Below are 27,730 nucleotides of genomic sequence, written 5' to 3' on the forward strand. Positions count from 1 at the left end.
GTCCAACTCCTTGACAGTGACAACTCTAGCCTTTAGCTCGGTGCGGATGTTGCCTGTAATGCATGGCGTCTGGTTGTACGTACGGTCACTGTGGGGACAACGTCGTCAATGCACTTATTGATGAAGCCGGTGACTAAGGTGGTATACTCCTCAATGCCATTGGATGAACCCCGTAACATATTCCACTCTGTGTTATCAAAAGAAATCCAGATGTTTCATGTAGTGGAGTAGAAGCCTACTTCTTTCACATCATCGTCTATAATTATGTAATAATGATTGTGCTGTTTGATTAATAAATTAACACATTGTTTCAATGTGCAAACTGTTGAACAATTTTAGTTTTGTAGATTAAATATTATCATCTAGGTTCCAGGTGTTTATTTTTATTATTTTGACAGATGTTCACAACAATTTGTACAAAACATAACCTGTTGGTTGAGCATACCACAAATGTCATGTATGTACAGGTGTATGACTGACATCCATAAAGATATCTGTCTTGTTATTGCCTCAGTGGGGTTGGCGTGTCTATTACGTTTCTTTATTTGCAGATGAAATGTTGTAATTACAAAACCCACAGGTGATCAAACACTTTGCAAATGGGCAAATAAAGGGCTTTGATTGTAAGGAGTCCCCGCTGCATGTTTTAAACACAAAGCAATACAATTGTCATGGAATATATGTTAAATAAATAGCCACTGATATCACACAGAGAGATAAGGGCTTTGATATACTGTACATTCAATTTTGATAAGTTATAGAAAACCCCACACGATCTTTACATGACATGTAGAAACATAAATGCTTTTATTTTCTACAAAAATGAAAGTTTACGCTGCAATATAGGCTACATTTTAAATGAGATATTTCACATGAAGTTTTCCCTCCATATACTTTCAATAGGTCTATCTATTGATTAATCAGCCGTTATGGAAATAACTATTCCATAACTAATAACTATTCCATAATTAATGGTTATAATGCTAAAGAATAGCACAACCATGAATGCATAAGGAAACATTGGCTCCCGAAATAATGTTATTTTTGAATTATGTTTTCATCATACCGGCCCACAAACAGGTCCGGTATTTTGTATGAAACAAAATTAAACGAAAACCTTCATACATGTGTATCAACAGATGAAGCAAGCATGTACTGGAAACATAGGCTACAATGAACAGCTTGTAATGTTGTTAACATCAGGTTGCAGAGATGTGTAGCCTAGTCTGCAGTCAAAGATTTTTAAAACTGACCAGTGCTGCAGTATTTTGCAATGCCATGGATGCTGACCATCATGCTTTCGTTATCACGAACACTCAATCAACCGTGCTGCTTACGTAGTCCTTATGTAGTCCTGCCCATTTTGATTCATTGATTTTAGTTCTGTTGTGACTGGGATTAGCTGAAAAACATTAGTTTATGGATCAAAATAAATTTATGTACCTAATTATGGTAAATGTTTAAAAAAAAACTCCCATATCTTCAAGTGAATCAATATTTTTTTGCTAAAACAATTATATTTAATCGGGATTGATTGGTTTACCGAGCAGTCAAACCCGATTGGCCTAGAGAGCTGTCAAACCATTCCAGTGGCAGTGCAGCATGTTCGGTTGTGAAGACCCAGCTTTTCCACGTAGTGTGTTTACTAAGTACAGGTTGTCGGCCGGTTTATGTGTTTCATTTGTGTATATTAGGAACCATATAGCTACCTTTTGAATTAATAGTTTTTGGTTTGAATGTGTCTCACGTACTGGAATGTCAAAATATAGTAGTTTTCCTATGTCTTGTAATTGATTATTGGTCATCACTGTTGGGCAGTTAGCTTGCTAGCTTATCAATTGAAATTGCACAGGACTCCATCTTGGAACTCCTAACAGGTAGGGTATTTTCGCAGTTCAGTTTGATCCAAAAAGTTGTGTGCAATGTTAGTTTGCTAGCTGATGCTTCAAAAACCCAGTAATGGCTAATTTCACACCGACGCTGTGTGTTGTCAACGATGTAAACTAGGGCATAACTAGCTAGCCGACCTGTCAAATGTATGACTGAGCCTAACTACGTTAGCGTGATAAAGTAGCTAAGTAACTAACGTTAACGTTATCTGTCTCACCAAGAAAGACGAGTTAATGCTAGCTAAATCGTTGGCCATGACAGTTAGCTAGCTATTGAATTCTACAGCAAGCCACTTATGTAGTTAACGTTAGCTGTCTTATGCAGAGAGCTAGCTACTTTAACTAGCTAGCTAGATTGTAACGTCATTGGTGTCAATCCAATTAACGTTACTTTATCTACTTTGCCAACCTGTATGCTTCATCACATGATGGGGTGTTAACTTAATTCACCAGCAGTATTAGGAATATTCTTGGTTGACATTCCGCTGTCTGTTCATGTTGAAAATCAAGTGATAATCCCGACATGCAGGCCTTTATTACTTAGCCAGCTAGTTATGTGGACTATCCTTGCTAATCATCAGATGCCTGTACCTGACTAGCTGAGTAGCTAGCTAGATTGCCATATTGCTGCTAGGTTATCAATTGGGCCATAGATGTGTTAAAGGGATAGGCCACCCAAATTATTAAATGACACATTGGTTTCCTTACCCTGTAATAGTCTTTGAACAAGGTATGATGGCAACTAAGTATGAATTGCCCTGGCATTGTTTCCACATTTTGACGTTAAATTAACACTCACCAAATGCGGGTAGATTTTGGCATTGGCGGGTAAGAATGTCTATTTCACAGGGCTGACCTTTTTTACAAGGAGCACATGTGCGCCTTAATTGAAAAATGTAGGTGCACACAAACAAATTTAGCAACACAATGAAACATTTGAGGTGTTAACCAGAATTGTTAATTTTGTAGGTGCACTGTTGCTCCTAAATAAAAATTCCATGTCGCACAGTAAAACATTTAAGCGCATATGTGAGTAAAATGGTCGCACTGTAGAGCCCTGTTTCACCAGCCACCTTGGCAGGTGGTCAGTCACACAGAGCATTTGGAAAGCCCAAATGTAGAAGTTGGTTGAATTATCCCGAAAGGCTACTAGTGTCGTTCCATGTAATTTCAGCAAGCCATGACACCCACTGTCTCAGATTGCTCTGAAATCTTCTGTACTGAAATGGTTAAGATTGGTGTTCCTGAAACTTTGTTTTGTTGAAATTTAGTTTTATCTCAGAAATTAAGCTAATTGATTGCACTCAAATTGTCCATTTTAAATTATAGGATTTCAGATAATATTCAATAAATATTGTACCCAACATCCGATTTGGAGCAAACGTCTTCCTACTAATGAGTAAGACATGGGGAATCCCCCAAAATTGGCAAAAGCAACCCACGGACCCCCCACAACACATGCCAATCCCACCCTAACGACCAGTATACAGTATCAGTTCTCTTTTAGAAAATGTGTAAGAAGCATTGTTAAAATGCTTAAAAGACAGTGATTGGAATTGTGTTTGGAGAAATAAACATCGACAATAACAAGGTTTCCATGCAACCTTTTTCTGTGAGTAAAGTACATGTTGGATAAAAAAATGTCACAACAGGCCTGATGGAAACAGCACATTTGTTGGTAGACTTTCAACAGAACAAAATACGCTAGACAAATCAAATACATTTTTATTTGTCACATGCGCAAAATACAACAGGTGTAGGTAGACCTTACAGTGAAATGCTTACTTACAAGCTCTTAACCAACAATGCAGTTTAACGAAAATAAAATAGAAATATAACAAATAATTAAGGAGCAACAATAAAATAACAGTATAGCTGTAAGCTATACAAAGCTTAAATTCTTGTTAATCTAATTGCACTGTCCAATTTACAGTAGCTATTACAGGGAAAGAATACTATGCTATTGTTTGAGGAAAGTGCACAATTATGAACTTAAAATGTATTAATAGATCAATTAGGCACATTTGGGCAGTCTTGATACAACATTTTGAACAGAAATGCAATGGTTCATTGGACCAGTCTAAAACTTTACACATACACTGCTGCCATTTAGTGGCCAAAATCTAAATTGTGCCTAAACTGGAATAATAGTGTGGCCTTAATTTTGAATTTCGAAAATGATGAAAAAACAAACTCAAGAAAACACAAAGAAAAATGTGTTATCTTTTACCAGATCTAATGTGTTATATTCTCCTACATTAATTTCACATTTCCACAAACTTCAGTGTTTCCTTTCAAATGGTATCAAGAATATGCATATCCTTGCTTCAGGTCCTGAGCTACAGGCAATTAGATTTGGGTGTCATTTTAGACACAAATTGAAAAAAAGGGTCCGATCCTTATTAAGAAGCCTTTTTGACCTAGACTTAGCACTCCGGTACTGCTTGCTGTGCGGTAGCAGAGAGAACAGTATGACTAGGGTGGTTGGAGTCCTTGGCAAGTTTTTGGGCATTGGCAAGTTTTGGGGCCTTCATCTGACACCGCCTGGTATAGAGGTTCTGGATGGCAGAAAGTTTGGCCCCAGTGATGTACTGGGCCGTACGCACTACCCTCTGCAGTGCCTTGCGGTCAGAGGCTGAGCAGTTGCCATACCGGGCGGCGATGCAACCCGTCAGGATTAGAGGTCGACCTATTATGATTTTTCAATGCCGATACCGATACCGATTATTGGAGGACAAAAAAAGCCGATACCGATTAATCGGCCGATTTATTTAGAGAAAAAAAATATATATATATCATACATACACATTTTTGTAATAATGACAATTGCAACAATACTGAATGAACAATGAACACTTTTATTTTAACTTAATATAATACATAAATACACACACACAGCTCTGAAGTGACAATGATACTGAAGAGTCTGCTTAGGAGACAAATACTCTCAACTGTTTGAATAAAAATAGAATTTAAGTTACCTGTGATGAATGTTGAAAACAAAAACCTTAATTTCTATATGCAGGAAATCCTATTTTAATAATGGGCATGGTAAGAATTGACAACCAAAGTGCGAGTCATAATTCCCATGACACCTAGCAAAATCTGAAAAGCGTTTCCTTCATTTATTGCATAGGATATTTTTAGATTCACTTAAAATAAGGTCTGTGTTTCGTGTAGGCGTACATCACCGTGCCAATTTTATAACTGTGTAGATATCCATAGGACAAGGTAACTCTGATCAATATTGGCTAAATCTAAGCGAAGATAAAAAAATTGTAGAGTGGATTTATGAAAATATGTTGACAAACGTTACCTTATCCTAGTGAGATTTACACGGGTATCAAAACGTCGAGGCGGTTTAAGCCTGCACGAAACACAGACCTTATTTGAAGTAGATCAAGACATTCTCTATGGAAGACATGAACGGTAAAATAACGAAGGAACCCCTTTCAAATTCAGCCGCAAGTTATTACAGGAATTATAACGCGTCGACTATTTCTCTCTAAACCATATACCTTTGACTAATCCGGAAACTATCACCTCGAAAACAAAATGTTTATTCCGTTCCATATTTTGTCTAACGGGTGGCATCCATGAGTCTAAATATTCCTGTTACATTGCACAACCTTCAATGTTGTCATAATTACGTAAAATTCTGGCAAATTAGTTCGCAAAGAGCCAGGCGGCCCAAACTGTTGCATATACCCTGACTCTGCATGCAATGAACGCAAGAGAAATTACACAATTTCACCTGGTTAATATTGCCTGCTAACCTGGATTTCTTTTAGCTAAATATGCAGGTTTAAAAATATATACTTGTGTATTGATTTTAAGAAAGGCATTGATGTTTATGGTTAAGTACACATTGGAGCAATGACAGTCATTGATTGATTGTTTTTTTATAAGATAAGTTTAATGCTAGCTAGCAACTTACCTTAGCTTACTGCATTCGCTAACAGGCAGGCTCCTCGTGGAGTGCAATGTAATCAGGTGTTAGAGCATTGGACTAGTTAACTGTACGGTTGCAAGATTGGATCCCCCGAGCTGACAAGGTTCAAAATATGGCATCTGCCCCGGAACGAGGGGCCGTCGTTGAAAATAAGAATCTGTTATTTTTTTCTTTTTTTAAATCTTTTTTTTTATCCCCTTTTCTCCCCAATATTCGTGGTATCCAATCGCTAGTAATTACTATCTTGTCTCATCGCTACAACTCCCGTACGGGCTCGGGAGAGACGAAGGTCGAAAGCCATGCGTCCTCCGAAGCACAACCCAACCAAGCCGCACTGCTTCTTAACACAGCGCGCCTCCAACCCGGAAGCCAGCTGCACCAATGTGTCAGAGGAAACACCGTGCACCCGACCCCCTCGGTTAGCGTGCACTGCGCCCGGCCCGCCACAGGAGTCGCTGGAGCGCGATGAGACAAGGCGTCGCCCCACGGACCTCCCAGTCGCGGCCGGCTGCGACAGAGCCTGGGCACGAACCCAGAGACTCTGGTGGCGCAGCTAGCACTGCGATGCAGTGCTCTAGACCTCTGCGCCACCCGGGAGGCCCCAAGAATGTGTTCTTAACTGACTTGCCTAGTTAACCTGTTAGGGGTGCAGCCCGACACCGGTACACTTATGACAACATCCAGCTCAAGTGCAGGGCGCGAAATTCAAAAGATATTTTAATTTTTTTTTTAACTTTCACACATTAACAAGTCCAAGACACCAGATGAAAGGTGCACATCTTGTGAATCAAGCCAACATGTCCGATTTTTTAAATGTTTTACAGGGAAGACACAATATGTAAATCTATTAGCTAATCACGTTAGCAAAAGACACCAATATTCTTACTCCATCAGTTTATGACTCCATCAGTAGCTATCACAAATTCGGCCAAATAAAGATAAAAATAGCCACTAACCAAGAAACAACCTCATCAGATGACAGTCTGATAACATATTTATTGTATAGCATATGTTTTTTTCGAAAAAATTGCATATTTCAGGTATAATTCATAGTTTACATTTCAGCTACAATCAGAAATTGCACCGAAAGCAGCCATAATATTTACAGACACCAACGTCAAATACCTAATTTCTCATCATAAAACATTTCTGAAAAATACATAGTGTACAGCAATTGAAAGACAGGCATCTTGTGATTCTAGACAATATTTCCGATTTATTAAATGTTTTACAGCGCAAACAAAATGTAGCGTGAAATTAGCATAGCCACAATAGCCAGAAAAACTTAGGCGCCCACGACCAGTCAACATGCACGACAGATATTAGAAATAGCATCATAAAATGTTTCTTACTTTTGCTGATCTTGTGTGTCCTCTGTCCAGATGAGTCGTTGTTTGGATTCAGAATGGCAAATTTCCCTCTTCACTTAGCATTGGCACTAGCCGAGTGGCACAAATCTCTCCGACGTAAACACAGTCAGAGGACGGAACACGGCAAAACTCCCGAAAAAATTTCAATAATCTGATTAAACTATATTGAAAAAACATACATTACGATGATATGTTCACATGTATCAAAAAAATTCCGAGCCGGGGATAGTTGTCGTCTATTACGGCAGCAAAACAGAAGGCAATGGCACTTTCTTGTTGCGCGTTTCAGAGTACCGGAAGTGGACGGTCACGTCAAAGAAATAGCTTTTATTCCACCCCAGACCAAGATGAACACAACATTTCTTCTCTCACATCCTCTTGAGACCAAGAGGAAGGCGTATGGAGTGTAAGTAGACTCCTAAGTGTCATGACCATATATAGGCATCAAGTTGAACAGAACACATATTTCTGACATTTCACTTCCTGGTCAGGGAAAGTGCTGCCAAATGAATTCTGTTTCACTCAGAGAAATAATTCCAACGGTTTTAGAAACTAGAGAGTGTTTTCTATCCAATATTAATAATAATATCCATATTGTACGAGCAAGAATTGAGTAGGAGGCCGTTTGAAATGGGCACGATTTCACTGGCTACTCAACACTTTCCCTTGCAGCCAGAAGAAGTTTTAAATAAAGATTAAATAAAGGTGTAAAAAAAAAAAAAAATCTGCAATTGGCAACTGTCCATTCCAATTAATCGGTCGACCTCTAGTCAGGATGCTCGCGACGGTGCAGCTGTATAATTCTTTGAGGATCTGGGGGTCATGCCAAATCTTTTCAGTCACCTGGGGGGGAATAGGCGTTGTTGTGCCCTCTTCATGACTGTCTTGGTGTGTTTGGACCATGATAGTTTGTTGGTGATGTGGACACCAAGGAACTTCAAGCTCTCAACCTGCTCCACTACAGCCCCATCGATGAGAATGGGGCGTGCTCGGTCCTCCTTTTTCTGTAGTCCACAATCATCTCCTTTGTCTTGCTCACGTTGAGGGAGAGGTTGTTACCCTGGCACCACACTTCCAGCTCTCTGACCTCACCATAGGCTGTCTCATCGTTGTCAGTGATCAGTTGTGTCGTCGGGAAACATGATGGTGTTGGAGTCGTACTTGGCTATGCAGTCGTGGGTGAACAGGGAGTACAGGAGGAGGCTGGGCATGCACCTGAGGGGCCCCTGTGTTGAGGATCATTACGGTAGATGTTACCTACCCTTACCAACTGGGGGCGGCCCGTCAGGAAGTCCCGTCAGGAAGTCCAGGATCCAGTTGCAGAGGGAGGTGTTTAGCTCCAGGGTCCTTAGCTCAGTAATGAGCTTTGGTGTTGAACGCTGAGCTTACCGTAATTTCCGGACTATAAGCCGCTACTTTTTCCCACGCTTTGAACCTTGCGGCTTATACAATGACGCGGCTAATTTATGGATTTTTCCCGCTTTCACAAGATTCATGCCGCCAAAAAACTGAGCACCGTCACATAATGTGACGTAAATCGAGCGCGCTCAAACTTCCCATAATTCTGATTACGGTAGTCATTTTGTCACCCTCATCATGGCAAAGACACGGAGAAATTGTCACGTTCCTGACCTGTTTTTCCTTTTTCTTGTATTTATTTCGTTGGTCAGGGCGTGAGTTGGGGTGGGTTGTCCATGTGTTATTTTTCTATGTCGGGTTGTTTGTGTTCGGCCGGGTATGATTCTCAATCAGAGGCAGCTGTAAATCGTTGTCCCTGATTGAGAATCATACTTTTTGTATCTCGTGTCTGTATTCGTGCCACACGGGACTGTTTGTCGGGTCGTTTCTCTTTTGTCATTTTGTTTCGTTAGTGTTCCGTTTATTTGGTTAATAAATAATCATGGACACAAACCACTCCGCCTATTGGTCTGATCCTTCTCGCCTTTTCTCCTCGTCCGAGGAGGAGGATTACGCCGACTGTTACAGAAATGCATATGATGCAGCTTTCAATTTGAAGGCGATCGATCTGGCTGTTGGAAAAGGAAATAGAGCTGCTGCACGGGAGCTTGGCCTTAATGAGTCGATGATAAGACGTTGGAAACAGCAGCGTGAGAAACTGACTCAGTACAAAATGACAACGAAAGCCTTCAGAGGAAAGAAAAGCAGATGGGCCGAACTAGAAAATGAGGCTTGGATGACAAGTGGGGAGAAATCCTTCACTAAAACGGGCGGCATGCGAAGAGCAACTTATGGTCAAGTCTGCCAGTGGGTCCTGACAGCGTGGAGCATTGTCAAAAAAAATAAAAAAATCCACTATCATCAACGGGTTTCGAAACGCTAGACTGCTGCGTATTGAAGAGGGCAGCATGAGCTCAGCGGGGAATTTGCCTCCGGATGAAAGTGACGAGAGCGACAATGAAAACGAACCAACATCGGATGAAGCAATTCTGAGGCTATTCAACTCCGACACCAAAGGAGATGACTTCAGCGGTTTCAGTGCACAGGACGAAGATAGTGACCAATGACTTTCTTGGTAGGCTACTGTTTACTGCTATTTTTTAACATTTTTGTTACAAGCCGTGTTTCGTTTAAAGGCCTATTTATTTTTGTTACAAGCCGTGTTTCGTTTAAAAAGACTATGTATTTTTGTTACAAGCCGTGTTTCGTTTAAAGGCCTATTTATTTTTGTTACAAGCCGTGTTTCGTTTAAAAAGCCTATTTATTTTTGTTACAAGCCATTTCCTTTAAAGGCTGTGTAAAGTTAATTTGTTTCAATGTACCGGTAGGCACCTGCGGCTTATAGACATGTGCGGCTTATTTATGTACAAAATACATATATTTTTTTTAATTCAGTGGGTGCGGCTTATATTCAGGTGCGCTTAATAGTCCAGCAATTACGGTTGTCAATGAATAGCATTCTCACGTAGGTGTTCCTTTTGTCCAGGTGGGAAAGGGCAGTGTGGAGTGCAATAAAGATGGGATCATCTGTGGCTCTGTTGGGGTTGTATGCAAATTGGAGTGGGTCTAGGGTTTCTGGGATAAGGGTGTTGTGAGCCTTGACCAGACTTTCAAGCACTAAATGTCTAAGGATGTGATTGCTATGAGTCGGTAGTCATTTAGGCAGGTTACCTTGGTGTTCTTGGGCACAGGGACTATGGTGGTCTGCTTGAAACATGTTGGTATTACAGACTCGGTCAGGGAAAGGTTGTGGAGGTAGCGGTCCTGCTGCTGGGTTGTTGCCCTCCTACGGCCTCCTCCACGTCTCCTGATGTACTGGCCTGTCTCCTGGTAGCGCCTCCATGCTCTGGACACTAAGCTGACAGACACAGCAAACCTTCTTGCCACAGCTCGCATTAATGTGCCATCCTGGATGAGCTGCACTACCTGAGCCACTTGTGTGGGTTGTAGACTCCGTCTCATGCTACCACTAGAGTGAAAGCACCGCCAGCATTCAAAAGTGACCAAAACATCAGCCAGGAAGCATAGGAACTGAGAAGTGGTCTGTGGTCACCACCTGCAGAACCCCTCCTTTATTGGGGGTGTCTTGCTAATTGCCTATAATTTCCACCTTTTGTCTATTCCATTTGCACAACAGCATGTGAAATTTATTGTCAATCAGTGTTGCTTCCTAAGTGGACAGTTGGATTTCACAGAAGTGTGATTGACTTGGAGTTACATTGTGTTGTTTAAGTGTTCCCTTTATTTTTTTGAGCAGTGTATTATCAATTGGGTCCAGCCTGAAGCTCCTTGCTACATTGTACAACATATTATGGGCCCTCAGTTTTCCTTGCCAGTGAGCTCGGGACAGACACAGCTTTAGTCTATTTGCGCATGGGATAAGAAGTAATCAGGTAGGCCTATTTTATTCCACTGGATCAGAGCATTACATTTTTCCTTTTCACGCTAAGTGGTTATCGAAAGGGAAACAGTTGGAAAGATTGACAATAATTCCTCAACGTATTTGAACATTCTCAATGGTTGTAAAAATAGACTTCGTGCTTCAGTTGCACTTCTCCACTCGAATGAAATATCTTTGCCTTCGTCATTAGATCATGAAGATAGCCTCTGACTGATGTGTTTGCTACTTTTCTCTTTTACTTTCCTCGGGTATAGTTTTTCCAAAGTTTTTTCAAAAAATACCTTTCTCATTGTAAGCTAAGTTACTTCAGCCAAATAGTGTTGCTCTTCTGTTATCTGATGAAAACGATTTTCTGACGAATGTTTTGCACTGATGCAGGACTCTCCAACCCTGTTCCTGGAGAGCCCGAATCTATCACACCTGATTCTAATAATTAGCTGTTCATAAGCTGATTCAGGTTAGTTACAACTGGAGTTGGAGCAAAAACCTACAATACAGGATGGTATCTCTCCAAGAGCAGGGCTGGAGAGCCCTGCACTAATGTATTTTGCGTGAAGAAAAATGATAGTTGCACACCCCATATCACACTATTGAAGCAAAAAATGCAGATTATCAATATAAAACGCAGGTGAAATGGTTTAAACTAGGCTTGGGCAGTATACTGTATATACTGTATACTGGGGTATTTGGAAATTGCCACTAGAGGGGTTTTTCATACCGTTGAAACGATTTATTTGAAGTTCTTCAACATATTTTAATATTTGTAGCTACCTTTTTAAGTAAATAGCTTCAGTCAACTTGTGCAATACGTTAGGAGATGAAGCAGATTGTGTTCTTTATTTCACCTATCACATTATTTTACGTTATGAAGCTTACCGTAGTTCCCCAGAACAGTTGAGCTAATCACATGCTTGTTTGTAAAAAGCACAACGGGAGAAAGCGGGAGCAGGTGAGTCCTGCTGTATATTGATGAGGGTCGCGTTTTTATATTGAAAGACAAGCGTTTTTTTGCTTCAATGGAGTGAACAGGGAAGTGTAACTATAGTTTTCCATAACAGAAAATACATTAGTGCAACACATTCGGCAGAAAAGGCTTAATTTTCATCAGATGACAACAGAAGTGCAATGCTATTTGGCTGGCAGCCACACAAGTAAATGCGCTTAATTTTTTGCAAAAACGATGCATGACCATCATATTTCTGTTTATCATAGAAAGAATGTAGCCAAAAATATTTCCTCATGTTTTGCTTAAAGTTAATCTTGCATTTTACCAGAGAAAAGTAGGCTGGCTACACCGAGAAAAGTAGCTACATAGAATGCCTGTTCGAATTCTCATCTGAGTGGAGAAGCGCAATTGAAGCACAAAATTAGTCTGGTGCATTTAACATGTTTACAAAACACAGCAAGATATTTCTTATGCGTTTTATATTTTTTCCTGTGTGAAAAACAAAATTTTGCATTAACGCGACCCCTATGTTTAACTTGCTAGTTAGTGGCTGAAGTAAGTGGCTGAATTAATAAGGTAACAGGGGCGTCATATTGTCAGCTTTTTGCTGTGTTTGTAAATCAAAGCCCTTTAGATAAGTTATTTGTACTGCTGCCACTATCTTGATTTCCTTGCGTTTTTCTTCTCAGTTCTTGGCCCATCTTCTTCTCTGAGCAGAGCAGGCAGGTTCGTTGCCCTAGCGACTCCAGACTCCACACAGACACAGCATGTAGCCACATGCTGCTGCAGAGCCAGTACTGTTCTTCCTTCAGACAAGCATGTGTCAAGACTTTGTTCATTTGTAGAATGTCTCTCTTTCACATTAGCTTATAAATGTCCAAACTCACCAAAAATGACATTTGGTAGCGCTTACCTCTGTATGTATGACTTTATGATCTAAATAGCCTGTAGTTAAAATTGGTTTATTTTTTGTTTGTGCTCGTTAGCATATTTAGCTAGCAACCTGCATTGAAATTCGCTATTACTTGTGCTAATTTCGTTAGGTACTAGACGGCCAATGTTGTTTTTTTATGGCGGTAATACCTTATTTCCCGGTATGAGAGAAGGATGATATGAAAATCTGGTTACTGCCCATCCCCTATTTAAAACACTTTTTTTTTTTTTTCATAGTCTGGGTTTTGAAAATGCATATTTCTGGAAGCTAATGAGACCCCAGGTTGGACTATTCGAGGAGAGTTGGTTTTAATCATTAGGTTGCTATTAGGAAAAATGTAATTGCTTTCATGGAGGACTGGTTTGAATTGTGAGGATGACCACAATTTATTTTCATAATGAGACAAATCTATTAGTTTTCTACCCAATGTTGCAATGGAAGTGTTGTGATCTATTTAATAAACACAAGAGACCAGCTAAATTAATAAGTGCCGGTATAGCAGCAACAGCGGCATCTAATGGTCAAATCCTGGTACTTTCACACTACTTAATGGTAAATATTGCAAGTGACTTCAATGACTAATTTCTCTGAACGGTGAGGTGAAGAACTGACCAGATTCACTAGGAATACATTACGTAGTATGGAGAAGCAGTATTCCAAGCCACAGCTTCATACTACTTGTCAAACATATAGAACTCATACTGTATACTAGTTGTTGGGTGAGATTGGCGTGGGGGGGTCCTTGTGTGACTTGACAATTTTTGTGGGGACTCCTCATGTTTTACTCATTGGTAGTTTGGTCCGAATCGGATGTTGGGTACTATATTTATTGAATATCTGAATCCTATAAATTAAAATGGCTAATTTGGGTTCAAGCAATCAGCTTAATTTCTCAGAGTTAAAATTATATTTCAACAATGTTTCAGGAATGCTAATCCTATCTGTTACGAACTACAGAAATGATTTCAGAACCATCTGAGATGGTGGGTTTTGAAATCCTCTTTTGCTTTTTGAGGTAGAACGACCCACTTAAGTGTGACTTTGTCCTTGTGTTTCTTGGCTAGTTAAATCGTTTTGTTGACATGCTAGGTGGTTTTTCAGTATTAGTTTGAGTTTGTCACAACTTTCTGCTGCTAGCAAGATGCAGAGATTCTCATCTTTGACCGAACAGCCTTAGTGGGGTGGAAACAACCGGATGCATTCAGTTTTCAGTGGAATTCCAAGTCAAACTCGGGCAATCAGCCTATAACGTCACAATTTGACCTAGTTTTTTTTCAGAGTTCCTAGTTGTCTTGAAAGCACCATTTGGCTAGTTGCTTTATGGTTATGCTTGCGCAATTGTTTTCTAGGGCTGGGACGATACCAGTATTGCGATACTCATTAGTATCGTGGCAAGGAAACATAACACTTTAGGAAAACAGCCCTAATGTTGGAAACAAACACGATTATGTTGTCATCCAGAGTCTCACATGTATTTATATTCCAAGCAATAGCACACAATATTTTACAAACAGCAGGTTTTTAAAGGACCAAAGAGTTAGGTCCGCTTCGTGTTTTAATTTTTTCCATGGAAAAATATTGCGGTACTGGTATCGTCACAGCCCTATTGTTTTCCATAAACAATTTACAAGTTGATTATTTAAATATTTTTGTGAGTTAGCCAAATACAGTGCCTTCAGAAAGTATTCATTCCCCTTGACTTTTTCCACATTTTGTTTCAAAGTTGTCAACGATCTACACAATTCTCCAAAGTGCAAGACATTTTTTGAAAATAAAACACTAATCAGGTTTTGATAAGTATTCAACCCCTTCAGTCAATACATGCTAGAATTAAAAAAATTATATATATTTATATATTAGTGCCCATGAATGAGTCTTTGAATGAAGAGATGGAGATTAAACTGTCCAGTTTGCATGTTTGTTGCCGCTTGTTCCAGTCGCTAGCTGCATCAAACTGAAAAGAGGAGTGAGCCAGGGATGTGTGTGCTTTGGGGACCATTAACAGAATGTGACTGGCAGAACGGGTGTTGGATGAGGGCTGCATTAGGTATGTCAGATAGGGGTGATTGAGGCCTAAGAGGGTTTTATAAATAAGCATCAACCAGTGGGTCTTGCGACGGGTATACAGAGATGACCAGTTTACAGAGCAGTATAGAGTGCAGTGATGTGTCCAATAAGAAGCATTGGTGGCAAATCTGATGGCCGAATGGTAAGGACATCTAGCTGCTGGAGAGCACCCTTACTTGCCGATCTATAAATTACGTCTCCGTAATCTAGGATGGTCATCTGAATCAGGGTTAGTTTGGCAGCTTGTGTGAAAGAGGAGCATTTATGATAGAGGAAACCAAGTCTAGGTTTAACCTTAGCCTGCAGATTAGATATGTGCAGAGAGATGGATAGTATACCATCTAGCCATACTCCCAATTACTTGTATGAGGTGACTACTTTAAGCTCTAACCCCTCAGAGGTAGTAATCACACCTGTGGGAAGAGGGGCATTCTTCTTACCAAACCACATAACCTCGACACCTCCAAAACAAAGGTAAAGGGCAGAAAAAGCTTGCTGGACTCAAAGAAGGCTTTGTTGTAGAGCGTTTAACACAAAATCCGGGGAGGGGCCAGCTGAGTATAAGACTGTATCATATGCATATAAATGGATGAGAGAGCTTCCTACTGAGCGTGGGGCCTAGGATCGAGCCTTGGGGTACTCCATTGGTGACTGGCAGTGGCTAAGACAGCAGATATTCTGACTTTATACACTGCACTCTTTGAGAGAGGTAGTTAGCAAACCAGACCAAAGACCCCTCAGAGACACCAATACTCCTTAGCCGGCCCACAAGAATGGGATGGTCTAACATATCAAAAGCTTTGGCCAAGTCTATAAAAATAGCAGCACAACATTGCTTAGAATCAAGGGCAATGGTGACATCATTTAGAACCTTTCAGGTTGCAGTGACACATCTTTGGCAGTGATTACAGCTGAGAAGTCTTTCTGGATAAGTTTCTTAAGAGCTTTGCACACCTGGATTGAACAATATTTGCACATACATTTTTTACAAATTCTTCAACCCCAGTTAAGTTGGTTGTTGATCATCGCTAGTATACCATTTTCAACTCTTGACATAGATTTTCAAGCAGATTTAAGTCAACTGTAATTAGTCCATCAGGGACATTCAATGTGTTATTGGTAATCAACTCCAGTGTATATTTGGCCTTGTGTTTTAGGTGAATTTGTCTCCCAGTGTCTGTTGGAAAACAGACTAAACCAGGTTTTCCTCAAGGTTTTTTGCCTGTGCTTAGCTTTATTCAGTTTATTTTTATCCTGTAACCTTTTACGGGGGCAGCCCGACACCGGTACACTTATGACAACATCCAGCTCAAAGTGCACGGCGCGAAATTCAAAATCTATTTTTTTTTAATATTTAACTTTCACACATTAACAAGTCCAAGACACCAGATGAAAGGTGCACATCTTGTGAATCAAGCCAACATGTCCGATTTTTAAAGTGTTTTACAGGGAAGACAAAATATGTAAATCTATTAGCTAACCACGTTAGCAAAAGACACAACTTTTTCTAACTCCATCAGTTTCTTACTCCATCAGGTGCTATCACAAATTCGACCAAATAAAGATATAAATAGCCACTAACCAAGAAACAAATTCATCAGATGACAGTCTGATAACATATTTATTGTATAGCATATGTTTTGTTAGAAAAATTTGCATATTTCATGTATAAACCATAGTTTACATTTCAGCTACAATCTGAAATTGCACCAAAAGCAGCCATAATATTTACAGACACCAACGTCAAATAGCTAATTACACATTAAAACATTTCTGAAAAATACATAGTCTGCAGCAATTGAAAGACAGGCATCTTGTGATTCCAAACAATATTTCCGATTTATTAAATGTTTTACAGCGCAAACAAAATGTATCGCTATATTAGCGTAGCTACAATAGACAGAAATAATTGGGCGCCCACGGCCAATTCACATGCACGACAGATATATGAAATAACATCATAAAATGGGTCTTACTTTTGCTGATCTTTCATCAGAATGTTGAAGAACGTGTCCTCTGTCCAGATGAGTCGTTGTTTCGATTCAGAATGGCAAATGTCCCTCTGCAATTAGCATTGGCACTAGTGTAGTGGCATAAATTTCTCCAACGTAAACACAGTCAGAGGACGGAACACGGCAAAACTCCCGAATAAAGTTTCAATAATCTGATTAAACTATATTGAAAAAACATACATTACGATGATATGGTCACATGTAGCAAAAAAAATTCGAGCCGGAGACGTTAGCCGTTCGTTACCAAGGCAAAACAGAAGTCCATCCCACTTCCTCCAGAGTACCGGAAGTGGACGGTCAGGACAAAGAAATAGTTTTTTTTCCACCACAGAACAAGATGAGCAGAAAAATTTCTTCTCTGACATCCTCTTTACACCAATAGGAAGGCGTATAGAGTGTCAGCAGACTCCTAAGTGTTAAGACCATGTATAGGCATCAAATTGAAAAGAGCATCGATTTCTGACATTTTACTTCCTGGTCAGGAGAAGTGCTGCAGAATTACTTCTGTTTCACTCAGAGAAGTAATTCCAACTCTTTTAGAAACTAGAAAGTGTTTTCTATCCAAAAAGAATAATAATATTCATTTTGTACGAGCAAGATTTGAGTAGGAGGCCGTTTGAAATGGGCACGATTTCACTGGCAACAACACTTTGCCTTGCAGCCATAAGAAGTTAAAAAACTGCCTAGTCCTTGCCGATGACAAGCATACCCACAACAGCAGCCACCACCAAGCTTGAAAATATAAAGTGGTACTCAGTGATGATGGATTTGCTCCAAACATAAAGTGAATTTCTATGCCACAAATTTTGCTGTTTTACTTTAGTGCCTTATTTGAAGCAGGATGTATGTTTCAGAATATTTGTATTCTGTACAGACTTCCTCCTTTTCACTCTGCCATTTAGGTTAGTATTGTGGAGTAACTACAATGTTGTTGATCAATCCTCAGTTTTCTCACAGCAATTTAACTCTTAACTGTTTTAAAGTCACCAATTTCCTCATGGTGAAATCCCTGAGCGGTTTCCTTCCTCTCCGTCAACTGAGTTGGAAGGGCGCTTGTATCTTTCTAGTGACTAGATGTATTAATAGACCATCCAAAGTGTAATTAGTAACTTCACTATGCTCAGGGATATTCAATGTCTGCTTTTTTTATTTTTACCCAGGTGCCCTTTTTGAGGCATTGGAAAACCTCACTGGTCTTTGTGGTTGAGTCTGTGTTTGAAATTCACTGCTCGACTGAGGGACCTTAAAGGTAGTTGTATGTGTGGGTTACAAATCTGAGGTAGTCATTCAATAATCATGTTAAATGCCATTATTGCACACACTGAGTCCATGCAACTTATTAGGCTTGCGATAACAATTCCATAATACATTTCAGCTTTTCATTTTTAAACATCTCTAAAAACATAATTCCACTTCGACATTATGGGCTATTTTGTGTAGGTCAGTGACACAAAATATCAATTTACATTTTAAAGTCAGGTAGTAACACATCAAAATGTGGAAGAAGTCGGTGTGAATACTTTCTGAAGGCATTGTAGTTCTACAGGTGATGGCCTAAGCCACATATCAATAGCAACTGTACGCTGTATGGTATATTTTACATTTAAATAATCTAGCTAGCTACATTCTTACAACTTCAGGCCCGTATTTGGATTCAAGCAATGGCTCTATGTGTGAAGTCTGAGACCTTGGAGGACCACAGCAAATCTTATGTTCTTCTACTGAGCCACACAATTTGCTATATCCTCACTAAATGTGTTGTGACAGAGAGTTAACACTTTTGAAACAAGTGATAATACACTTCTGTTTGCATTTAAGTCACCCGAGTCTAAGCCTATCAATGCTTGCATTTCAGCACTCCAACCACCCTGTACCATTCATCTCTTATTATTTTGAATCTGCTTATCATGAATTTGAACAGAATTCTGCCTCAGTATGACCTCCTCTCAGTCTCAATAGTCAAATAACATTTCCCTGCAGACACACAATATTATCTTTCTACAGTACCTTTCTCTGGCCTGCTTAACGGTTAATCCAACCATTTTGAGGTACATGGGGAAACTGCTATTCAAATATTACCAATGTCAATCTAATAATGTTCGGCTTGCCCGATTTGTCTGAGGCGGTGTCCAGAGAACAGCTGCTTTATGATGATTTTAGCTGTAGGATAAAATGTTTAAGTTAAGACAATTCCATTGACTATCTGGTCTTTGACTACCAAGCTATTTGACATTCATTACTTTACTTGCTTTAGTAAGAAGTAAGCCTACTGAAAATGTATATACATCTTTTTGTTTGTCTTTTCAGGTATCAGGATGGTGGACAAGAATATATACATTGTCCAAGGGGAGATCTGTACTGTTGTAGGTGCCATCAAGAGGAATTCAAGGTGGAATACCCATGCTCCTTTGGTAAGTTGTTTTGTCTTGGTAAAGACAATTTTTGTAACACAATAGTATCTCCCAATCAAGGCTTAGTTTGATACAAGACAACAGTTTAGTTGAGCTTTTTTAATTGTAGAACTACCTGCTCAAGGAATGAGTGTTTCAGACTTGGTACAAGAGGAAGGAACATTAAAAAGAAGAGATATGCAGAAATAGTTTTCATAGCGCTGCCATGAATGTTTGTTTGTGTAGTGTTAAGGCCTAATCGTCATAAATACTGTAATACCTTAAGTCTACATAGGCAGCTACTCTGAGTAGAAAAAAAAGTCATTGCGTTAAAATTGTAGGCAATGTGTTAATTTGGTCAAATCTACAGCATTTGAATGGAGTAGTTTCACTTTGAGCTTCAATGTCCTCTCATGCTTGAGTTTTTGTTGATGCCAGTACTGTTTGTTTTATTGTTGTACAGGATGAGGAACAAGATCCATTGCTTAACAGTTTCAGCCACCTGAAAGAGATTCTCAACAATATGAAAGGTAATAACCTAATAATGGCAAGTGCAGTACATGGTGCAGTGTATATTTGGCCTTTTTTTCTATAGAACTACAGAATATTAATGGATATCTAAGGTAAGTCCCTATTTCTAAATTGTCATCCCTCAGGCAAATAGATACCTGCAGTATCTATTAGATACCTGCAGTCTCCTTTACTAATTCCTGACTAGCCCTCTTTGCAAATCTTCTCTCTATTATTTCCTCCCCAACAGCATTTCATACTTACATTATTATGCAGATACAGAGGAGATGACAACACATGAAAGTATTTTAAGTTTATAGCAATTGTTCATTATACTAGAACGACTATCATTGTCATTGTCCATGGAAGAAGACCAGCTTAAAATGAAAGCCATATTTTCAATTTTCCCTCCGCCAATACGTTACATGAATAAACCTCAGTCAGTCGGGGACCTTGAGGCTAAACGCATTCAGATTATCACAAAGTGCCTTCTCCTGCCTGAAGAGTAAGAACATATTTAATCAGGTGTGCAGCAGATTTCCACAGAGAAATGGGCTGGCCTTTCAAGTTTGTCAATATTATCTCTACCAATGTCTTACTGCGGGGGACTACTCAGCTTAATCATTTGTAGAAGTCCCATTTGATACGATATCACTGTTTGTTCGTCTTTTATCCAAGTGCCTCATTATGAACAAGACGGCGAAGGTAAATGTTACGCTAAGTTGTGCAAGTGTTCTTCTCTGCTCAAGGAGGGGAAGATGCTCAACACTTCAAGACACCGGTACCTCTGAGTTCTTCTCACAACACGCAATTCAGTAAAAAATGGAATATACTCTGTGTTGGATTTCCTTGAATTTAAGAAGAGCATTCATCCTTTCACATTAGTTATGTTTCCTTGATGGGTTTTGGTTGTGACCATACTTTGTTCTTAATATGTGTTAAGTTCATGTTTTAAGTATCCCTATATTTCTGTTATTACGGGGCGATCACTCAGTCAAGAGTGCGCATGCGCAGGAAGTCGGTTCGTTGTTGGACCTAGCCTGGAGTGTTATGGCTACCTTGTAGTGTGTTCATATAGTATAGTAAACTTTGTTAAACTGGAACCTTGTCGTTGTGTCATTTCAAGTTAACATTGGTAGCAGAGGATGGTTTCTAACTACAACGTGCCACCTCGCTTCGACGAGAAGAGGTCGTACGAAAGTTGGAAAAATGAACTGGGAATCTGAATACGCGTTACTAATCTGGACGCGAAAAAGCAAGCACTTGCGGTGGTATTATCGCTCGAGGGAAGAGCGAGAGATACAGCACTGGAAATATCCGTTGATGATTTGAACAAGGATGACGGTATGGGAACTTTGATCACAGCACTGGATTTCTGTATTTCTCAAAGAAGAGAAAGACCGTGTCTACGAGGCATATTCAAACTTTGACAGTGTTACGAGAGATATTTCGGTTGCAATGGCAGACTACATCATTGATTTCGAACAGAGGTACAATAGCATGCGCAAGTATGACATGGTTCTCCCAGATGCAGTTCTAGCGTTTAACCTGTCTAGGATCAGCGTGGCGCTAGCGGCACACCCCCCCCCCCCCCACTGAAAAACCAGTGCCGCGAAATTCAAAAAAAATATTTTTTTAAAATATTTAACTTTCACACATTAAAGTCCAATACAGCTAATGAAAGACACAGATCTTGTGAATCCAGTCAACATTTCCGATTTTTAAAATGTTTTACAGGGAAGACACAATATGTAAAGATGTACATCTATTACCTAAAAACACATTAGCATAATCCACCATCTTTTATTTGTCCACCAACACCAGTAGCCATCACCAATTCGGCTAAACTAAGATATTTATAGCCCCTAACCAACAAAAAAACTCATTAGATGACAGTCTGATAACATATTTATGGTATGGGATAGGTTTTGTTAGAAAAAAGTGCATATTTCAGGTAGATGGCATAGTTTACAATTGCACCCACCATCACAAATGGACTAGAATAATTACAATGAGCAACGTGTTTACCTAACTACTAATCATCAAACATTTCGTAAAAATACACAGCATACACGAATCGAAAGACACAGATCCTGTGAATACAGACAATATTTCAGATTTTCTAAGTGTCTTACAGCGAAAACACAATAAATCGTTATATTAGCTTAGCACATAGCAATTAGCAGCCCAGCATTGATTCTAGCCAAAGTGAGCGATAAAAGTCAACATCGCCAAAAGATATTAATTTTTTCACTAACCTTCTCAGAATTCTTCCGATGACACTCCTGTAACATCACATTACAACATGCATATACAGTTTGATCGAAAATGTTTATATTTAGCCACCAAAATCATGGTTAGACAATGTGAAATGTAGACAAGCTGGTAAAGAAAAAGTCCTTGCGCCACTTAGACAGTGATCTACTCTTATACATAAATACTCATAAACGTGACTAAAAAATATAGGGTGGACAGGGATTGATAGACAATTTAATTCTTAATACAATTGCGTTATTACATTTTTTAATTTATCCTTACTTTTCAATACAGTTTGCGCCAAGCGAAGCTACGTCAAAAAACATGGCGTCCTAAGCCACTAAAATGTTTCGACAGAAACACGATTTATCATAATAAAAATGTCCTACCTTGAGCTGTTCTTCCATCAGTATCTTGGGCAAAGGATCCTTTCTTGGGAGAAATTGTCTTTTGGTGGAAAGCTGTCCTCTTGCCATGTGGAAATGTCAACTGCGTTCGGGATGAACTGAAAAGCGTGCCCAACTTTTCACATCGTTGCAAAAATAAATGTCCCAAAATCGCACTAAACGGATATAAATTGCTATAAAACGCTTTAAATTAACTACCTTATGATGTTTTTAACTCCTATAACGAGTGAAAAGATGACCGGAGAAATATAACAGGCTAAACTAACGCTTGGAACAGGTGCGCGCCGGTGTCCTCTAGGCTCATGACGCAGCTCCCAAAGAATGACTAGCTTCAGGGTTTTTTCATTTGTAGGGCCTGTGAACGCGCAATCGACCCCGTTGGAATCGTCATCACGTAAAGGCATCCAGGGGAAGACGTAAGAAGTGTCCGTATAGTCATAGCAACGACAGTGCCCTTATAACTGACTTCAGAAGAGTGGCCAACATTTCTCAAATCTGACTCCATGTCAGGGAAATTGCTGTAGAATGGGCTCTGTTCCACTTAGAGACAAAATTTCAACTCCTATAGAAACTATAGACTGTTTTCTATCCAATAATAATAATAATATGCATATTGTACGATCAAGGATTTTGTGGGAAGCCGTTTAAAAAATTAGCCAAATTAGCATAAATAGTCTAAACAGCGCCCCCATCCCCAACAGGTTAAGTTGCTAGACACTGCTTGTCTAGATGGTAGGGAGAAACAGTTGGCTTTGACTGCTTGTACTGTGCTGACTTTTGCATCTATGAAGTCGGCACTAAAAATAATATTTGGTGAGAAGACGTCTGTCGCGCCAATAACAGATGGAATGCTAGTGAGTGACGCAGCATATTACACCGAGCAGCACAGAAAAGGCGCCAACAAGTCACGTTCTCAAGACAACCAGAAGAGGGCGCCATTTCCCGGCACAAATCCACTGGACAAATTTGGAAGGAGATCGAAATGTGCAATTTGTCAAAGCACTTACCATTGGGTTAAAGACTGTCCTCATAAAAATGAACAAGTTAAACTAACAGAGGAAAATGTAAACACAGAGGTAGAGCAGTGTAACATTACACTGTTTTCAAAGGAATCTGATACTGAGATTTTTATAGTTGAATCCTTAGGATCTGCGGTGATTGATACTGCATGCACACGGACAGTGTGTGGTGAAAAATGGCTTGATAGCTATGTCAGTGAACTAAACATGAAGGAAGTACAAAATATGATTGACACACCAAGCAACAGAGCTTTCAAATTTGGAGATGGGAGAATTGTCCATTCTACCAAGAGAGTTAAGATACCAGCAAAAATTGGTCAGACTAAGTGTCACATTGAAACAGAGGTGGTCCCTACAGATATCCCCTTACTATTAAGCAAAGCTTCACTCAAGAAGGCAGGGGCTGTATTAGACATAAAAAATGACAAGGCAGTGATGTTTAAACAACCAGTGACTCTTGAACTTACTACCTCAGGTCACTATTGTGTAAACATTTTGGACAAAGACATGACACAGAGTCCATGCAAAAATGAGATTCTGACTGACACGAAGCACATGGAGATTCTGACAGTCACAGAGAACATGAACACAAAAGACAAACACAAAGTATTGTTAAAGCTTTACAAACAGATTGGACATTCTACAGTTGACAGACTTCAGAAGTTACTCAGGAGTGCAGGGAGTAATAATGATGAGAGTATTTCCATTCTACAGCAGATAGTTAAGAATTGTGAGACATGTCAAAAATACAGCAAACCTAAGCCCAGACCAGCTGTTGGTTTGCCACTGGCTTCCATGTACAATGAAACAGTGGCTGTAGATCTACATGAGTTAGGACCAAGTGTGTGGTACCTTCACATAATCGACCACTTCACACGCTTTAGTGCTGGAACCATTGTGAATACAAAGAAACCCAGTGAAATCGTCAAGCACTTCATTCATTCTTGGATATGTGTGCATGGCCCGCCACAGAAATTGTACAGTGACAATGGAGGAGAATTCAATAATAATGAAATAAGAGAAATGGCAGAGAACTTCAACATGGAAGTAAAGACAACTGCTGCATACAGTCCATGGAGCAATGGACTTCTGGAGAGACACAATCAAACACTCACAGAGATCATGCTGAAAGTGAAGCAAGACAATGGATGTGACTGGAACACAGCCCTAGATTGGGCTTTGATGGCAAAAAACTCAATGCACAATGTTCATGGTTACAGCCCATATCAACTAGTGTTCGGGCAGAACCCTAATCTTCCCTCAGTACTGGTTGACAAGCCACCAGCACTAGAAGGGACCAGTGTGAGTGCATGGGTGGGACAGCACCTTTCAGCACTACATGCAGCGAGAAAAGCATTCACTGAAGCAGAGTGCTCAGAAAGAATTCGCAGGGCTCTGCGGAAACAGCTTCGACCCACCGATGAGAAGTACGAGACTGGAAACAGAGTGTACTACAAACGAGTTGACTGTCAAGAGTGGAAAGGACCGGGAGTAGTCATTGGCCAAGATGGTGTGGTGATATTTGTGAGACACGGAGGCATCTTTGTCAGGGTGCATCACTCAAGATTGCGGAAAGTAAATGATCAACAAGATAGAGGGGCTGTGGCTGAGAATCAGTCTCCTAATGAAAATGACAAAAAGGACACAGTAACAGACACAAACCTACCAGATGTCGCATCCAATGATATGGACACTGAAACTGACACAGGAAATGGAGCAGAGACCTTCAACCATGCCACAGGTAATACTGTTGAGGGTTCAAATGATGAAAACATTTAACAACAGCCACATGTGTTAAGAGAACATGGTTGTTCCAATCTGAAAACTGGACAAACTGTTAAATACATGGACAGAGAAAGTGGTATTCCACACACAGCAACCGTCATTGGACGAGCAGGAAAAGCCAAAGGAAAACACCAGAACTGGTACAACTTGCAGTACTCTGAACCAGCTACACTTTCTGGTACAACAGGGTCAGCTGACCTGTCACTTGTAGATAATCTCAGAATTGAATCAATGGAAAATCGAGAAAAACAGAATGACATTCAAAATGATGATGTACTTGAAACAAAGGACGTGTCATTTGACTCAGCTAAGCTAGATGAGCTCAGTAATTGGAGGAAAATGGAGTGTTTGAGGAAGTCAAAGACATTGGTCAAAAATGTGTCTCAACAAGGTGGGTGTGTACCCTTAAAGAATCCTTAACTGGAATAGTGCCTAAAGCACGTCTAGTGGCTAGAGGTTTTGAGGAGCTGGCTGCTAAAGAACTCCCAAAAGACTCACCGACATGCGCCTCAGAGTCACTCAGATTGCTGATGTCAGTGATCTGCCAGAAAAAATGGAAACTTAATTCCATAGACATCAAATCTGCATTTTTGCAGGGAACAGAGCTGTCAAGGGACATTCACATCCGACCTCCGCCCGAAGCTAAAAGTGAAGGAACACTGTGGAAACTAAAAAAGTGTGTGTATGGACTGGCAGATGCATCACTCTACTGGTACAACAAAGTCAAGGCAACAATGCTGAATACAGGTGGAAAAATGTCACAAGTGGACCCTGCAGTCTTCTATTGGCTTGATCAAGACTGCAATGTGACTGGAGTACTTGCCTGTCATGTTGATGACTTCATCTGGGGTGGCTCACAGACTTTTGCTACAACTGTGATTCCAAACCTCAAAGCTGTTTTCCAGGTCGGCCGTGAAGAGCATGATCATTTTTGTTATGTTGGCATAGAGTTTATTACAGTTGATGGAACAATACTGATGCAACAGGAGAGCTATATCAAGAATCTTCAACCTATCCACATGGATTCTTCAAGAGCTGTACAAAGGAATTCCCCTCTATGTGGAATTGAAGCTGATCAATTGAGGTCGAAGATAGGTCAAATTCTATGGGTTGCTAGACAGAGTAGACCTGATGTGATGTTTGATGTTTGCAACTTGGCATCTAACACAAAACACGCCACTGTACAAACCATTCATGAGGCAAACAAAGTTGTTCGTAAACTGAAATCACAACAAGTGACTTTAAAGTTTCAGCATGTTGGAAAAGATGACTCTTTGAAACTAGTTGTCTTCAGTGATGCTTCACTAGGGAACCTTACAGATGGAGGCACACAAGGTGGACATCTAATCGTGTTAATGGGTGAAGGAGGAAGATTCTCACCTATCTGTTGGCAGTCAAAAAGGATCAGAAGGGTTGTCCGAAGCACACTTGCTGGAGAAACACTTGCTCTTGCGGATGGAATTGACAATGCGATCTTTCTTGCAACTCTGTTCTCAGAGCTTACCACTGGTGAGACAAAACGGCACATTCTACCTGTAGTTTGTGTCACTGACAACTACTCATTAGTTGATGCTGTGAAGTCAACCAAGTCTGTCACAGAGAAAAGACTTTGAGATTAGCAGCATCAAGGAACTTATTCAAGCACAGAGAATCCAGCGGATTCTGTGGTCGACCACAAAGGAACAGCTTGCTGACTGTCTGACTAAAAAAGGAGCATCCAGTCTTGTGCTCCTACAGGCTCTCAGTAATGGAAAGTGGCAGCTTGAGTAATACAAATAAAATCTGTCAAACAACCCATTTGTAATGGGGATCTTGAATAATACTTGGACATTTAATTATGTTGTTGATGTTTTATTTGTCTTTAAAGAAAAGGGGGAGATTGTTAAGTTCATGTTTTAAGTATCCCTATATTTCTGTTATTACGGGGCGATCACTCAGTCAAGAGTGCGCATGCGCAGGAAGTCGGTTCGTTGTTGGACCTAGCCTGGAGTGTTATGGCTACCTTGTAGTGTGTTCATATAGTATAGTAAACTTTGTTAAACTGGAACCTTGTCGTTGTGTCATTTCAAGTTAACAATATGTACTATTACTATCAAATATATTTCCTCCACAGGGCAATTGTCTCCTTGTACTTAGACATAAGAATGTTTTATACTTTTACTCTTAGTCCTCTTTATTCCGATTTGGACATAATGCCGTAACAATCTTCAACTGGAGTCTTATGCCGCAGTTTGTGCCCTGTCCCATGAGTCTCCTCTCTTCCAGCTCAGCCACCATTGTCCAATGTCACGTTCTTTGGGCTGCCTCGCTTGTGCTTTCCCGTAGGTGTTCATC

General features: G+C 39.9%; 1 protein-coding gene across 5 annotated transcripts in view; it reads left to right on the forward strand.

Moving 5' to 3' along the window:
* Nucleotides 1-1,595: 1,595 nt before the first annotated feature.
* The window catches only part of LOC129851477 (Golgi-specific brefeldin A-resistance guanine nucleotide exchange factor 1-like), a 129,039-nt gene continuing 102,904 nt past the window's right edge, over nt 1,596-27,730 (forward strand). For all 5 annotated transcript variants that reach the window (XM_055918099.1, XM_055918056.1, XM_055918071.1 and 2 more), the window contains exons 1-3: nt 1,596-1,877; nt 19,337-19,440; nt 19,883-19,949. In XM_055918099.1, the coding sequence (XP_055774074.1) occupies nt 19,345-19,440; nt 19,883-19,949 (163 nt within the window). In that variant the 5' untranslated portion in view covers nt 1,596-1,877; nt 19,337-19,344. The remainder of the gene's footprint in view (nt 1,878-19,336; nt 19,441-19,882; nt 19,950-27,730) is intronic.

Source organism: Salvelinus fontinalis, chromosome 1, assembly GCF_029448725.1.
Source record: "Salvelinus fontinalis isolate EN_2023a chromosome 1, ASM2944872v1, whole genome shotgun sequence".
NCBI classification, from domain to species: domain Eukaryota; kingdom Metazoa; phylum Chordata; class Actinopteri; order Salmoniformes; family Salmonidae; genus Salvelinus; species Salvelinus fontinalis.